Source organism: Lepisma saccharinum, chromosome 21, assembly GCF_977018435.1.
Source record: "Lepisma saccharinum chromosome 21, izLepSacc3.1, whole genome shotgun sequence".
In the NCBI taxonomy this organism is placed as follows: domain Eukaryota; kingdom Metazoa; phylum Arthropoda; class Insecta; order Zygentoma; family Lepismatidae; genus Lepisma; species Lepisma saccharinum.
In genome coordinates this window covers 48,942,070-48,956,108 of record NC_139249.1, presented here as the reverse complement: position 1 = coordinate 48,956,108, position 14,039 = coordinate 48,942,070, and the positions used below count along the sequence as shown (strand labels likewise).

At 36.5% G+C, this 14,039-nt stretch overlaps 1 protein-coding gene across 1 annotated transcript in view; it reads left to right on the top strand.

The window, feature by feature from the left end:
* LOC146004088 (uncharacterized) overlaps window positions 1–14,039 on the top strand; it is a 71,179-nt gene that overhangs the window by 20,428 nt on the left and 36,712 nt on the right. The window contains exons 2-3 of the mRNA XM_083142717.1: window positions 3,056–3,203; window positions 12,848–13,024. Coding sequence (XP_082998843.1) covers window positions 12,894–13,024 — 131 coding nt within the window. The 5' untranslated portion in view covers window positions 3,056–3,203; window positions 12,848–12,893. The remainder of the gene's footprint in view (window positions 1–3,055; window positions 3,204–12,847; window positions 13,025–14,039) is intronic.

Genomic DNA, 14,039 nt, shown 5'->3' with positions numbered 1-14,039 from the left:
AAAAACTAGTTTTACAACACACACATTTAATACTGTTAAATTTTGTTAATTTTAAATACATTTAAATTTTGACTGATTTTCATCTTTTTATATATATTTTTTCCTTGCTGTAGAGGATAATGCAACGATAAGATGAAATAGAACTGTCTCACTGCAGTACATGGGCTGCTTTTTTCCTCTAAATAGACGAACAAAATTTATATCCCCTGAAAGTACGTACCTTCTACATCCATTTTCCGGTGGTACTTTTCCGATTACTATTATATTATTGCGCATAAAAAAAAGTTGTTCCTGCTACTAAAAGCAATGCATTTCTCCATTTGTTCACGTCCATATTGTTTACACACAGTTGCTGTCATTTGTTTCGGGGTCTTACTCTCCGGACAAGAGTTTTGCTACCTTGTCTTCCAATGTCAGACGAGGAATGCCTGCAAGGTTAGGTGAGGCCTGTTAGGTTAGGTTCCATTAGCATAAATACAATGAAAAATTATTCTTTGGGCTAAGAGAACTAACCCTAACTACCTAAGAGAACTAACCCTAACTACCTAACAACGTAGGCACTTTTTGCTTTCACTAGATTTGTGCAGAAATGTGTGCCACCATGTCACTTCCTTCCAAGAGCACCCAACCTGGATACGAATTTCTAGTTTCTTTCAAAGAAAATTTGGTAAATGTCTGTTATATCGGAGACACATTTCTTCATTTTTACAGAAGAAACTACTTACAGAAATGAGTTTCTGTACCATTTGGAAAGTTCGTGGAGGTATTTTCTCACCGTAGAATGCTGCACAACAACAAACAAGCACTTTTGATATAATAAACTTTTGTGCAAAGCAACAACATTATGCTGTTGTTTCCATTATGTACCTGCAGATGGCACGAGCGTCGAAAGTCACGCGGTCTCGCCAGTGTTTCCAAAGGTGCCTTTTTTTTTTAACTATGCTTACCTAACCTAACCTTGCCGGAAATGGTCTGTGGGGTTATCGTGAATGGTTTTTGGGGCTATCCGTCAATGGTTCGTGGGGCTATCAGCCAATGGTTTGGTTGACATAATGAACACGAAAGTAGGAATTTTTCGGTTAAGAATGTTGAAACACTCCATACTCACTCCAAATCGACAAAACACAAGCACGAAGTGCGATGATCCACAGCTGTGCGTGGCATATTGTATGTTCCGCAACGGAAGAAAGGAACCAAAAGAATTACTCGTAATGTGAAAAATTGATGTTATTTTTGTGTAAAAAGCATAATGGCATCTTCAACTATGTTCCGCAATACATAATTGGTAAGTATGAACCATCCGAAACACAAAATATCCGATTTTAATGTGTCTCCGATATAACAGACATTTACCGAAAATTTTTATTCCGCACCTTCAAACTTACTTTACCCGATTACTAACTAAAAAACATTACCAAAAAAGGTAACACTTTACTATACCGGAGACGGATTTCTTCAAATTTACAGGAGAAAGTACTTACGCAAATCATTTTCTGTAGCGTTGTTGATGTTCGGGAATGTAGTTTTGATCCATTTTAATGCGAATGCATGTGGTTTTCTACGAAAATCTATTTCCAACGTGCTATTGCTGCTGCCGCCATTTGCTTTCTGCACGAGAGCACAATACGCGGTATTGCTGCTGCTACAACATGATGTGTCGAGGATGCGTCGTTAAGTTGTTGCCGGGTGTGGAAGATGCCGTGGAATTTGTAAATCCGATGTTGTCCGTATATGCTAAATTGAACGAAAGGAGTGCTAATGCAACCTAACCTAACAGGCCTAACCTAACCTAGTAGGCATACCTCGTCCCCGTGATGGTTCGTGGGGCTATCGTATGTAAGAAATAGACATTATTTTCGTTAGAAATCCATTATTTCACCTAAAGAAATGTTCTGCAACGCAGAATAGTACGTTATCAATGTAAAAAATTGCAAAATAAATCATTGATAGGTGTCTCCGGTATAGTAAAGTAGTACCCCAAAAAAAATTATGAACCGCGTTCCTCCTAAGCAGCCCATATTCTGCAGTCTTACCCTAACAACACATACATTTAATACTGTTACATTTTGGAAAAAATGAACTTTGAGATCAATTCTAGCTACGGGCCTGGTATAGACTTTCAGATTTTGGTACTATTATAGTATAATGGAAACACCTAGAAATCATATATTTCGCACTTTTTTACATTGCTAAAGTACTATTCTGCATTGCGGAACATTCCCTAAGGTGAAATAATGAATTTCTAACGAAAATAATGTCTATTTCTTACATTAACGAGTACTTACTGTTGTTCCTTATTTCCCACAAACCATCCACGGGTAGCCCCCAAAACCATTGATGTTAGCCCAAAAAATCACGATAGGCACACGAATCATCACGGGGACGAGGTATGCCTACTAGGTTAGGTTAGGCCGGTAACAGTTTCATACATCGGAGACACATTTCTTCATTTTTACAGAAGAAACTACTTACGGAAATGAGTTTCTCTAAGCATAGAACGCCAGACGTTCGGCAACAAGATCGTGAGTTTCATGAAATAACTTCCCTGCCAAAGAATCGAATTCACCAAATCTTTCTTACGTGAATAACTCGCTCCAAATTTCCAAGCACTTTACATGGTGTCATTTCAAGCTGCAGCAATCCACTGACATGTAATATTACCTTCATTTGTTGTACATTTATGAGCTCATTTGGCATGTGCATTCAATGGTCCTTTATATTTATTTGTAGGTTTTTGCACAAATGTCGCAGAGAAAAATTTCCAGAAGCAAATGCAACATCTTTGCCAAGAAGTTTGTATTTGGCTATTTGCCTTTGCTTGTGCCCTAATCCGCCCTAATCTGTGCTTGTGCCTTTCAGTCGCAATGTTGCTAACTAACAACTCTCATTTTTGTTTAAAGGAAACGGCATATTCGCATACGTCCGTAGCTTCTTTCTAAAGCTATTTATTTTTCTTGGTTGGCTACTCTGATTTTGTGAGGCCCCGGAATCTGGATTTCATTATCACTTCCGGTGCGGGTCCTGGGATATGTGGAAAAAGAAATTTCGCTAGCAGGTAACTGCGTATGCTAAGTAATGCAAGAAGAATATATATTTTCTTACAGAACAGGAACACAAAGTGAGAAATGCACAGTGCCACCTTGAAGTACGAATTGAATACTATTAACGCTAAAAAGGTATTGTTCTCGACATCTACGTTAAAGGTAGGGACACGTCAGATTGACTTGTAGTCTATAACGAAGGAGAAATCATTATATTGTAATGCCCATTTGTTGTTATATTCTTTTTAGGGTACATTTTATTTGTTCATTGGTATATTGGAGAATAGTCACAAAAAACAGTTCAAAACATTCCAGAGAAGAGGTGGCTTGACGGGAGTTGTTTGCTGCTTTGGGTCCTGGCCTTATATGAATAACGTTTTTGGCTGGTGTCTTTTCCTTGTTCTGTTGGCATTTCGTATCCCAAACAAACCCATTCTTGCCCTTCATTGTTTCTCCTTGCACTTTTATAACAGTTCCGATAGTGTTTTCCTCACCACTTTTTGGTACGCTTGGCTTTATTATTTTTACTTTCTTTTGAAAGAGTATCATTTTTCGGTACTATCATCGTATGAGGGAAACACCTACGAATCCTATATTTCGGACTTCTTTACATTGCTAACGTGTTATTTTCGAATGTGGAACATTTCCTAAAGTGAAATAATGCATAACAATGTATATTTCTTCTATTTACGAGTACTTACTGTTACTTGTTGTTTCGAATCTGTAACACATTATGGCCGTGATAGCGTACTGGTTTAGGGGGCGTTCTGAGAGTGTTTTGTCGATTTGTGCAGTGTTGCAACCTCGTTCACTGGAAAATATCTACTTTCGTGCCCGGATTTGAAATTATGCTAATACGTCGCAAACCATTGACGTTAGCCTCACAAACCATTGACGTTAGCCCCACAAACCATTGACGTTAGCCCCTCAAACCATTAACGTTAGCCCCAAAAACCATTCACGTTAGCCCCAAAAACCATTTTCCGTAAGGTTAGGTTAGGCAAGCATAGTTAAAAAAATAATTAAAAATGCTCGACACGTCATGTTCTAGTGAAAACACGGCGAGGCTGAAACACTGGCTACGGGCTTGCATCATCTTAACACACAGAACATTGCACTCTCGTGCAGAAAGCAAATGGCGGCAGCAGCAATAGCGCATCGGAAAGAGATTTTCGTAGAAAAACACATGCATTCGCATTAAAATGGATCAAAACTACATTACCGAACATCAACAACGCTACAGAAAATGATTTGCGTAAGTACTTTCTCCTGTAAATTTGAAGAAATCCGTCTATGGTATAGTAAAGTGTTACCCAAAACACAATCACGACGAGTGATGCATGAAGAAGAAGACGACGCGTGATGGTGTATGAAGGTGTACGCCAAACGCTATTCTCCGTCTGAGAATTAATTTTCAACGAACAACATGAATTTCAGCTATGAAATATTCCCACATCATACAAAACACCTTCCCGATGTTCGACAATGCTACAGGAACTTATTACAGTAAGTAGTTTCTTCTGTAAAAATAAATAAATGTGTCCGAAGGATAGTAAACTAGTACCGTGTTTTGTTCATGTTCATTGGGTATCTAGTGTTTCGAACTGTCTGCGTTTGCAACGAGAGTTAGAAGGATGAAACTAGAGTTAGAAGGATGGCATGTCGCTAGCCCCATGAACCATTGGCACGTGGTTAGGTTAGGCAAACATAGTTAAAATTTGGTGTTGTGTTAGTATCAGGATCTAGAAATTGGAAATAATTGCGAACCATTGACACTAGCCCCATGAACCATTGGCGCTAGCCCCACGAACCTTTGGCAAGTGGTTAGGTTAGTTCAGTTAGGTTAGGAAACATAGTTAAAATTTGGTGTCGTGTTAGTATCAGGATCTAGAAATTGGAAATAATTGCGAACCATTGACGCTAGCCCCACAAACCAATGGTGCGTGGTTAGGTTAGTTCAGTTAGGTTAGGAAACAGTTAAAATTTGGTGTCGTGGTAGTATCAGGGATATATATATATATATTTGGTTGTGAAACAAAAAAAATTCGCGAAAATCGACAGTTTCCATTTCGAAAACTAATGCCTTATTTTTGTGTATTTTGCAATTTCTAGATGTTTCCCACTTATTCCAGGACGGATAGCCCCAAAAACGATTCACGAATAGCACCACGAAAGATTACAATTTTCTTCGTAAAAGAACGCAAAAAAAAAAATGTAAAAGAAATAGATCTGATGAACTTTGTTCATGGGCATTTCTTGGGTTCCGAAGGTTGAAACACTGCATAACAATTGAAAATCGAGGAAAGACAAGCCCAATGTGTCATTATGTAGGAAGGTGTACGCGCCATATTGTGTGTGAGGCAAGCGGAAAGGCTAGGAGAAAGAAGTACTGGTAATGTGAAAAATTGATCTTACTTTCATCAAAACAACGTTGATACACCTTCAGGAATCTTCCGCGAAGCAGATACGTAAGTACGAATGTCAAAAATTGACGAAATGAAAAAATTAGAGGTGTCCGAAGGATAGTAAATTTTTACCGGAACAGTAAAACACCAGGATCTCTAATGCAGCATTTTAATATGAGATCTGAGTTGTCATAAATACTTATGTTTGAAAACTACTTTATTAAATATTGTGCAAATAACATGCATAATATGGAGCTATGCATTTCACCCCAACCAGGTAGGCCTTTAAAATTAGAAGAATTTAAGTTTCTTCTTACCCAGAATGTGGAACGACGAAAGTCCGCACATCAACGTTCAACATAACTGCAACATTACAGACATGTAATAGTAGAGAAACTGTATTGTAACCAATAAGTTATTGTCACAGAAAGGTATCCCACTTTAAATTTTAAAAAATCGGGACATAGAGTAAAAAAAAAGGGGACTGTCCCAGCTAAATCGCAACATGTGATCAACTTATGGTAGGAATATGGATGCTAGTACTTTTTAAAAAAATACAAATCCTCCCATGGTAATATCGTGGCCAAGATTGTTACCTTGTAATCCAGAGATTCCATGTATAATTGCTGGTGCAGTGAGCACACTGGCTGAGATTGGACAATTAAATTGTTACACACCTACGAGGAAGTACTCAGACATATACATGCATTAGAGCTGAGCTAATACCGATGTGATGTATTGGTATCGGCCAATACAAGTGGTATCGGTATTGGTAGAAAGTGGTGTTGCAAAACCACTTCAACAAAACTTGGATACTGGTATATATCACAAAAACAAGTAACTTTTCCTCATAAACATTACCTCAAAAGTGCTTAGTTTTTGCATTCTTAAGTGCTTAAAATCTGATGTGTATTTATGCAACCCAACACTTCAAACGATCGCTCTGACATAACTTCCATGGGCACGTGGCAGGGCTGCCACTATCGTCAATTGAGAGTCTTACCTAAGCAAAATACAAAAGAATAATGATACTTGCAATGTTGTAATATGTATTTACAGTACTTACAAACTAACCAAGACATAGAATTTCCAACAAGCGTGGACTGAAATTCAAATGTTCATTCTAAAAAGTCTCTATTGTGTTCTGACTGTCATGCAATATCAATAATCGCAAAAGAGGTTTGTGATAGATGTTGATGAAATTGATGAACAAACAAATGCTGCATAATGTGCCCCCTCCTCATTTTGAACATGCGGACTTTAACAATTTGTTTGGAAATTATGCCTTGGCATGTAGCAAAACTTTTTTTCAAGTTCGTCACATAATATGGGAGCAAGCCCTTTACTGGGAACAAAATAATATTAAGGGTAAAACATATAATTTTATTGTGTGTGTATGCACTAATTGACTTTTTTCCTGTTATACAACACACCGAAGAATTTAGTTTTTCTAATTTCTTATGTTCAGTGTATCCGAACCACTACGTGTCTCCACCAGGTATCGATTCCAGTGTGACATCCTTTCCTGTCATATATGTATGATGTATGATTGATATGTGCCATTGCTTTTCTGTGTTTGCGCCAGTTACAGTAGGTGCAATGACCAATTGATGTATCTTGTTTGACTGTCTAGGTTGTTCACCCTCCCCTCCCCTCTCCTTGTTCCCCTACGTTGCATTGTTTTAGGATGCTGCATATTCTCATTTCACCAGATTGCTTGTGATACATATCCAGAGACCATGACATTTATTTTACGTGTAGAAGGACTACGACATGTAATTATGTCTACTTCAGAAATCTACCTTCCGTATCTTGTCAATGAGGACTTTACGTGAGGACCTTATTACCAAACTTCATGAGTATGCATTATTGCAAGCAACAAGTTATTTTGACTGTGCCCAAATATGCCGAGATTTCACGATAACATCATGTGCCCATGATAGGAAGTGAAAAGCCCAGGGTTGTCCCAGGTGGGCCCAGCCCAGTTTTCCCCATGCGGGTGCTTTTTTCTTCAGAGAAACCCACTCATTTTTTTTTTTTCAGAAAATAATGTATATTATTGCTTTAAATAATTGTGAGATTCTAGAATTGTCAACATTTTGAGAAAACTTGTCAAATAAAGGCTTAGCTAAGCTTGTAATACTCAAAACAATTAATGTGGTACAAGTCACAGTTTTTTTTGTTTTTTTTTTCAGAATATGTTTCTCAAATCATGCTAGAAATAGACTTTTAACACAAATAATACAAACATATGTCCTAGAAACAAAAATCAAAAGGGTCTGAAATATTTAGATAAAACATTGAACAAACAAAGCTTATAATTTTGAAATGTGGTAGCACTTTAGATATCATTCACTTCCGTATTTGGGCAAGCCACATAGTTTCACCTGTGACAATCAATTTTTACAAAATTTAGTATAGTGCAAATGTTTTGTTTTCTTTCCAAAGCCTTGCACTGACACAGTGACCCCTCCCTCCCTCCAGTTCAGTCCATTGATTGAATGTAATGGGTTTCTTGCCCAGGTAGGATAAATGTTATTTGTGCTTAGGAGCTCTATACCTAAAAAGTTGAGCACTCTCATACTCTACCACAATTTGATTTTTTTTCCCTAAAAATAGGGTGTGTGGGGTTCTCAAGTAAATACAATTCATACGTGTACTTTCATATTTTGACCATTTTTGACATTTTCAAACCTTTTTATAGATTGCAATTTCCAGCTTTGTGCATAAAACTTTCAGGAGCATTGTGACATTACCTGCAATGCAAATTCACAATAAAATTATTGAAAAAATAATGCACGATTTAGGACGAGCATGGGTGGGGTTGAAGGGCAAAGAAAGACAAGTCATCTATTTAGTGACCATCATAACATGTTTGTGCTGCTAGAAACTTGATAGACTGCAAAAGTATTACATGTGAGTGAAATTAAAGTTTGTGTTTCAAGATAGTAAATGAAAAACTGATTTTCCTCATGTTGCACGCACGCTCTTCTGTGCCATGCTCTCTTTTCCCCCAAACTGTCTACAATACATTTTCAGAGTATAAGTAACTAAACTATCAGTCACTGTACATTGTATATAATTCATCGGTTCGCAATTTCGCAGTCAATCTTTTAAAAGTATATTTAATAGTTCAGGAGAGAAGTGGTGCTAAAATCGCAAACATACATTTTGCCATAATTGTAAAGCTTTTGCAATTTTTATAGTTACAAGATAACTTAAAAGATTGGTGTCATATTATATTAAAGAAAAAATTGTCACCATGTTTATAGATGGAGCACAATAGACTGATTTAACGTGCCTTTCAAGAGTTTTAAGTTATGCCAATATTTGAGATAATATTTTCATAGATTAAGAAACCCAAGTCTCAACTATGTTAGGACTTGAGCTTGATGTTTTTAATAAAAACTATGTAATATGACACAGGTTAGGAAGGGTGGGGGAATGTCACCAATTTTGAGACCAGGATATCTGTAGCAAATTTAGAGTTTTTAAGCTGAAATTCATGTCACAAATAGATACACCCAGGAAATTATTTTATTTTGCATTTGCATTTGTTGAAGGCATTTCATGATGGTGGATGAAAAATAGAGTTTTCTTATTCTGAGGTAGCTCCAAATTGTGTTGCCACTTTCAAATATCTGTGTAAAGTAAATTTTTGGAAATTATAAAAAGAGACTTAAATATTTTAGGGCATATGGCTTGACAGATATTTATTTTTAAATATAGTGCATATGTATGTTAGGATCTAAATTGGGAGTCACTAATGTTTTTTTTTTTTTGTTTTTTTTTCCATGGGAACTGTTAGTTTCATAGCAACCAGATATTTTGGAAAATGGATATGGTACTCCATTTGGATGAAATCAGCCAAGACAATAAAATATGTCAGCCTTAAAATTTTGGCATGGGCAATACACGGAGGAGATATTTTAACTTGAATCATCCACAAAAATAATGGGAAAACACAACTGTGAACAAAATGTATTGAAGCATATTTAAAAGTGTGTGTGCAGCTGCCGTATGTTGTATAGAAGGTAAAGGTAAAGTTCCCCATGCACATAGCATTGTGCCATCAAGGCTTGAGGGGATATGGGGGTAGGACCCTACATTTTCTTGATCTCTGCCATTTTGGAGGTGGTAATCATAACCAACCTCCAGCGGCCTTTATTCCCCCATGGCCCATTGATTTGAGGATGGGCCAGTTCCAGAGCTGCTTTATGCAGGGACAAGACTGGAAAAATTCCGACCTTAGATCACCCACCCCAAGATTCGAACCCGGGTCTTCTACATGGCAGTTAGACTGCCTCTCTACTTTTTTTTTACATTTGTAATAAACGTAATACCCCTAAGCAGTAGTATTCCCCATTTTCTCTCTATTTTCTTTGTATTCTCATTGGGACAAACACAAACATCCATGTCCGAACCTGGATTCGAACTCGGGACCCCTGGCATTGCAGTGTGCTATGCTAACCACTCTGCCACAGAGTTGACTAAACCACCAAAGCTATCAAGTATTGGTATAGTATTGCAATGTGCAACCCTGGGAACTGATCATAGATATATTAACTGTTATGCCATCCAGCAAGAGTAGAATCAAATATTTGGTCATTTTTTTAAGAATATAGTATTTGTGTATAAACACTCACCATCATGATTAAATTGGGGGAGCTATGAATCAGTAGCATACCCTGATCATGAAAACCTTCAACGATGACTGGAGGTTTTAATTGTTCTGACCACACATCACCCCATAACTGTTTGGATGATCTCCCACCTCAGAGTAGGATCAGGTGGGAGTGCAGCCGGCAGTTGGTAAGTAGGCCTGGCCCTCAATGGTCTATTATGTATGGCACGGGTTATGTATGTTGTTAGTTTATAATCATTTCAAGGTGTGAGACCTTGATTGTCAATTCTTAACTATGTTAACAGAAAATATTAAATACTTTTTTATTCAGTCAGCTAAAACAATACAAATTGAATGTTCCAATATATTACTATCAGGGAGAAATGTATTTCATTTTTAAAAAATATATGTATTTATAATCATAACCTGAGAGAAAAACAATAAAACCCAGTTTTGCCCAGGTTTTATCTAAAAAAAAAAACTCCTGGGTTGGGCAAAATGTCAATCCTGGAAAAGGGTTAATCACACCTAAAGTGTGAAATATTGGAATATTAATGTGCATTAGTAAATAATTGTTCCCTTGGTGCACTGAATGTGCGCAAGTGTCAACACTTCTTTGAATGCTGATAATAAACATTTATTTATTGCATGGGTTGCTATTTTGCATGAATCATCTCAGTTCACACATTGTATGTTGTGTACGCTTATGGATGTGATCTGTTGAAGAATTTTCCCCATGTACTATATTTTTGCTTACTTCGTTGCAGTTTCCGCAAGTGACAAATTCAACGACTGTGTTCAATATTGGGACAAAAGGGTGATCTCTCATAAGTATGGTTCATACTTCCCCATTTTGCCTTCTTTAAAATAAAAATAATTTTTAAATAGAGAAGCTGAGTTTTTGCATGACCAAATGCAATTCACATAGCAACAACAGTCCTAACGTATGTTGTAAAATATGTTGTTGGAAAGAATATTGATGTAAGCAAAAAGCAAGGAGGCATTCGCACATGTATAATTTCACTTTTTTTTTTTGAGATAGTTGTGGAATCTTTATAAAATATGTTCTGTTATTATGCTATTTAAATTTGATGAATGTTGTTAACTGTTAAAATATTTCTATGTTCCATTGTATTCCAAAATTAATATGTTAATACCTCAACCATAATCTTGTTGTCTACTACCAGTATATTGATTGATTGATTGATTTGGTGTTTCAAGTCCACTTTATGCACAGTAAGGCTAATTGGGACTGGACCTACAGTTTAAAGTGGGATCCGAACCACTTGTGCCTCCACCGGGTATCGAACCCGGGATCCCTTGATTACAAGGCGACGACGCTACCACTGCGCCATTGGGGAGGCCTACTACCAGTATAGAATGTGCAAATATACTAAGTCATAGTGTAAGTATATACCAGCATTTAATATTAAGAGATAGTAGATAATCTAGTAGTATTTACCTTGGTGTTTAATCTGAGATATGTATGTGCTCCCTCGATTGCAGAATTTCTGAATTGGTTGAATGTTACAAAAGAGAATGTACTACTTCATCTTTCAAGTGCTTTATGTTTTGGTGCATTTTTGTAAGTACCATTTAGGGACCCTTGATAGAGCTAGAAGTGGCTGCAGGCTGGATGCTTGTAAAGTTAAATACTTTGTACACATTAGTTTGTGGCTTTTTACATGGCCATATTTGATGCTCCACAATTGTTCCAACCCACCTAATACTTTACATGGTTAAAAATTTTGAAAGATGAACTTTTCAATTGCATGATTTTTTTTATTTTAATTTGTGAAATGAGAATTTTTTGACATGGAGAGATAAGATGAGTTTTATTTTGAATGAAATTTTTATTGGATTCAGAGGCAGTATGATGTCGAGATTGTATCTTGATACAGGCAGAGTTAGATAAAGTAAAAATAGAATTTTCTTATGAAATTATGTTTTGCATGCTCTTGCGATCCCCACTTTAAGCCAAAATGATCATTAAAATTTAAAAATGTAGTATCACTGTGTTCCTACACTTGTAATTTATCATAAGAAATATTAGACACTTATTTAGTGCACCATGAGGAGAATTTTTTTTCAAACAAGACTAAGTTGCTTCTCATATCCTATCATGCATTTTTAGTACATACTATTGCATAATACACACACACACACACATACATGCATTGCCACGTGCCACCACCCTCATAACTCCAATATTTGGAGCCACAAGTTAGGCAACACTGATTCTTCTTCTTCGTCAGTTGCGATCATCAGTTCTCACTCAGGGATGAGAGAAGTGACACCAAATTGTACACGTCACTCTAAATAAAATTCAAAGATGTTCAAATTAAAATGTCCAAAACTTTAATACTGATTCATGAGTGTTGCATACTTATTCATACAAATAAAAATAATATTGTGTTGGGTCCTGTTCTCACATAGGCAGTGATAAGTAAATTATCTCACAACAGAATGCCTTTACTGATGACAGCAAGAACTCAACTGCAAGGCATAGCTACATCGATTGTTATTTTACTACAATGGTGCAAATTTGCATTCACCCAAGGTCCAAATCCTTTGAGGAAAGAGTAAATATTTTTTTATTTTTTTTTAAAATTTCTTTAAATTCTTTTCACTGCACGTTCAAAGAACACAGACTTGGAAACCTGGGTGTTAAAAGTCAAACCTTCTGATTAACTCAAATGAGACAAATAAGGAAGTATTGTATAAATAATTGTTAAGTGCACTTTCATTTTATGCAGTTATTTCTTTGTTCTTGACAGGTATTTGTATACATTGAAGATATAACTATAAATTGTCAGAACGAAAATGGATGATTACCAGAAACTTACAGATGAAGAAATATTGAAAACATTTGAAAGTTTGAAAAAGGAGCTAATGGCAGAGCTTTCTAAATTACCTGAATCAATTCGAAATGAAGCTGTTCATTTGAATATAAGGTGAGTTGCATGAATGCTAAATGTATTTGAAATTTCACAAGCAATTTATGTTATATACATCTTTGATCTCTTCCACATCTATATGTTATTTCACTTCTTGATTTGCCTTCTGATCATTGTAATTAGATGTTTGATGAATAGTATTCTGAGCAAATTTAGCCAGGTTGTCACTGTAGTGTAAATATTATTAACAATTATTTTGTATGTGAATATAGTGTTTATGTGCATATTATATGGATGTCCACTTTTAGTGCTGCTAGAATCTAAATCAAATCTAGTGAGCAAGATGATTGAGTAAATCATCTAAACGCACAGCAATGAAAATAGGTGACTGGACTGAATTGAGCTGGTGCCACATGCTGGAAATGCAAAGCGAGGCAGCACATTACTCACTGGTTCCCATGCACTGTGTGGCTTCCACGGGACTGTATGGCCTAGTTTGAGCATCAGACCGACCTCTCTCTGGGGCATACAGTTGTCATCCCTGACCTTACAAGCAAATACTGTCAGTATGTATCACGTGGATTACAAAGACCAACTCTACAGTGAGACTTTTCCTTCTCTAAACCCTCCGAACACATAGGGTTTTGCTCCATCGTGGCAACAGGGCAAACTTCTGCAACCCATCTAATTTCATGGCCATGCGATGAAGTGCCTTTGAGAGTCATGTTCCATTTTGGGTAAAAATATATGAATTTGAGGCATGTTCATTTTACACCCATGTCCAAAAGTTAAGCATAATTATATGGGCAACATCTGTGCTACAAGTGCACGTCTGTATGTAGAGGAAATGATAAATTTAACATGTTAGCACCAGGTATCTAAGAAAAATTCTGCAATGGACTCCAAGGCAAAGTAACCGGTTTAGAACTATATTTTATCGTATCATATTAGTTGAATGTATTGACAGTGGCGAATACACTTTTTGTCCCCGTACTATGGTTTCTTAATTCTAAGCATTGTCTACCAGTGGATTTGACCCAAAATCATCTGTGCAAATTCCATTTTCAATACG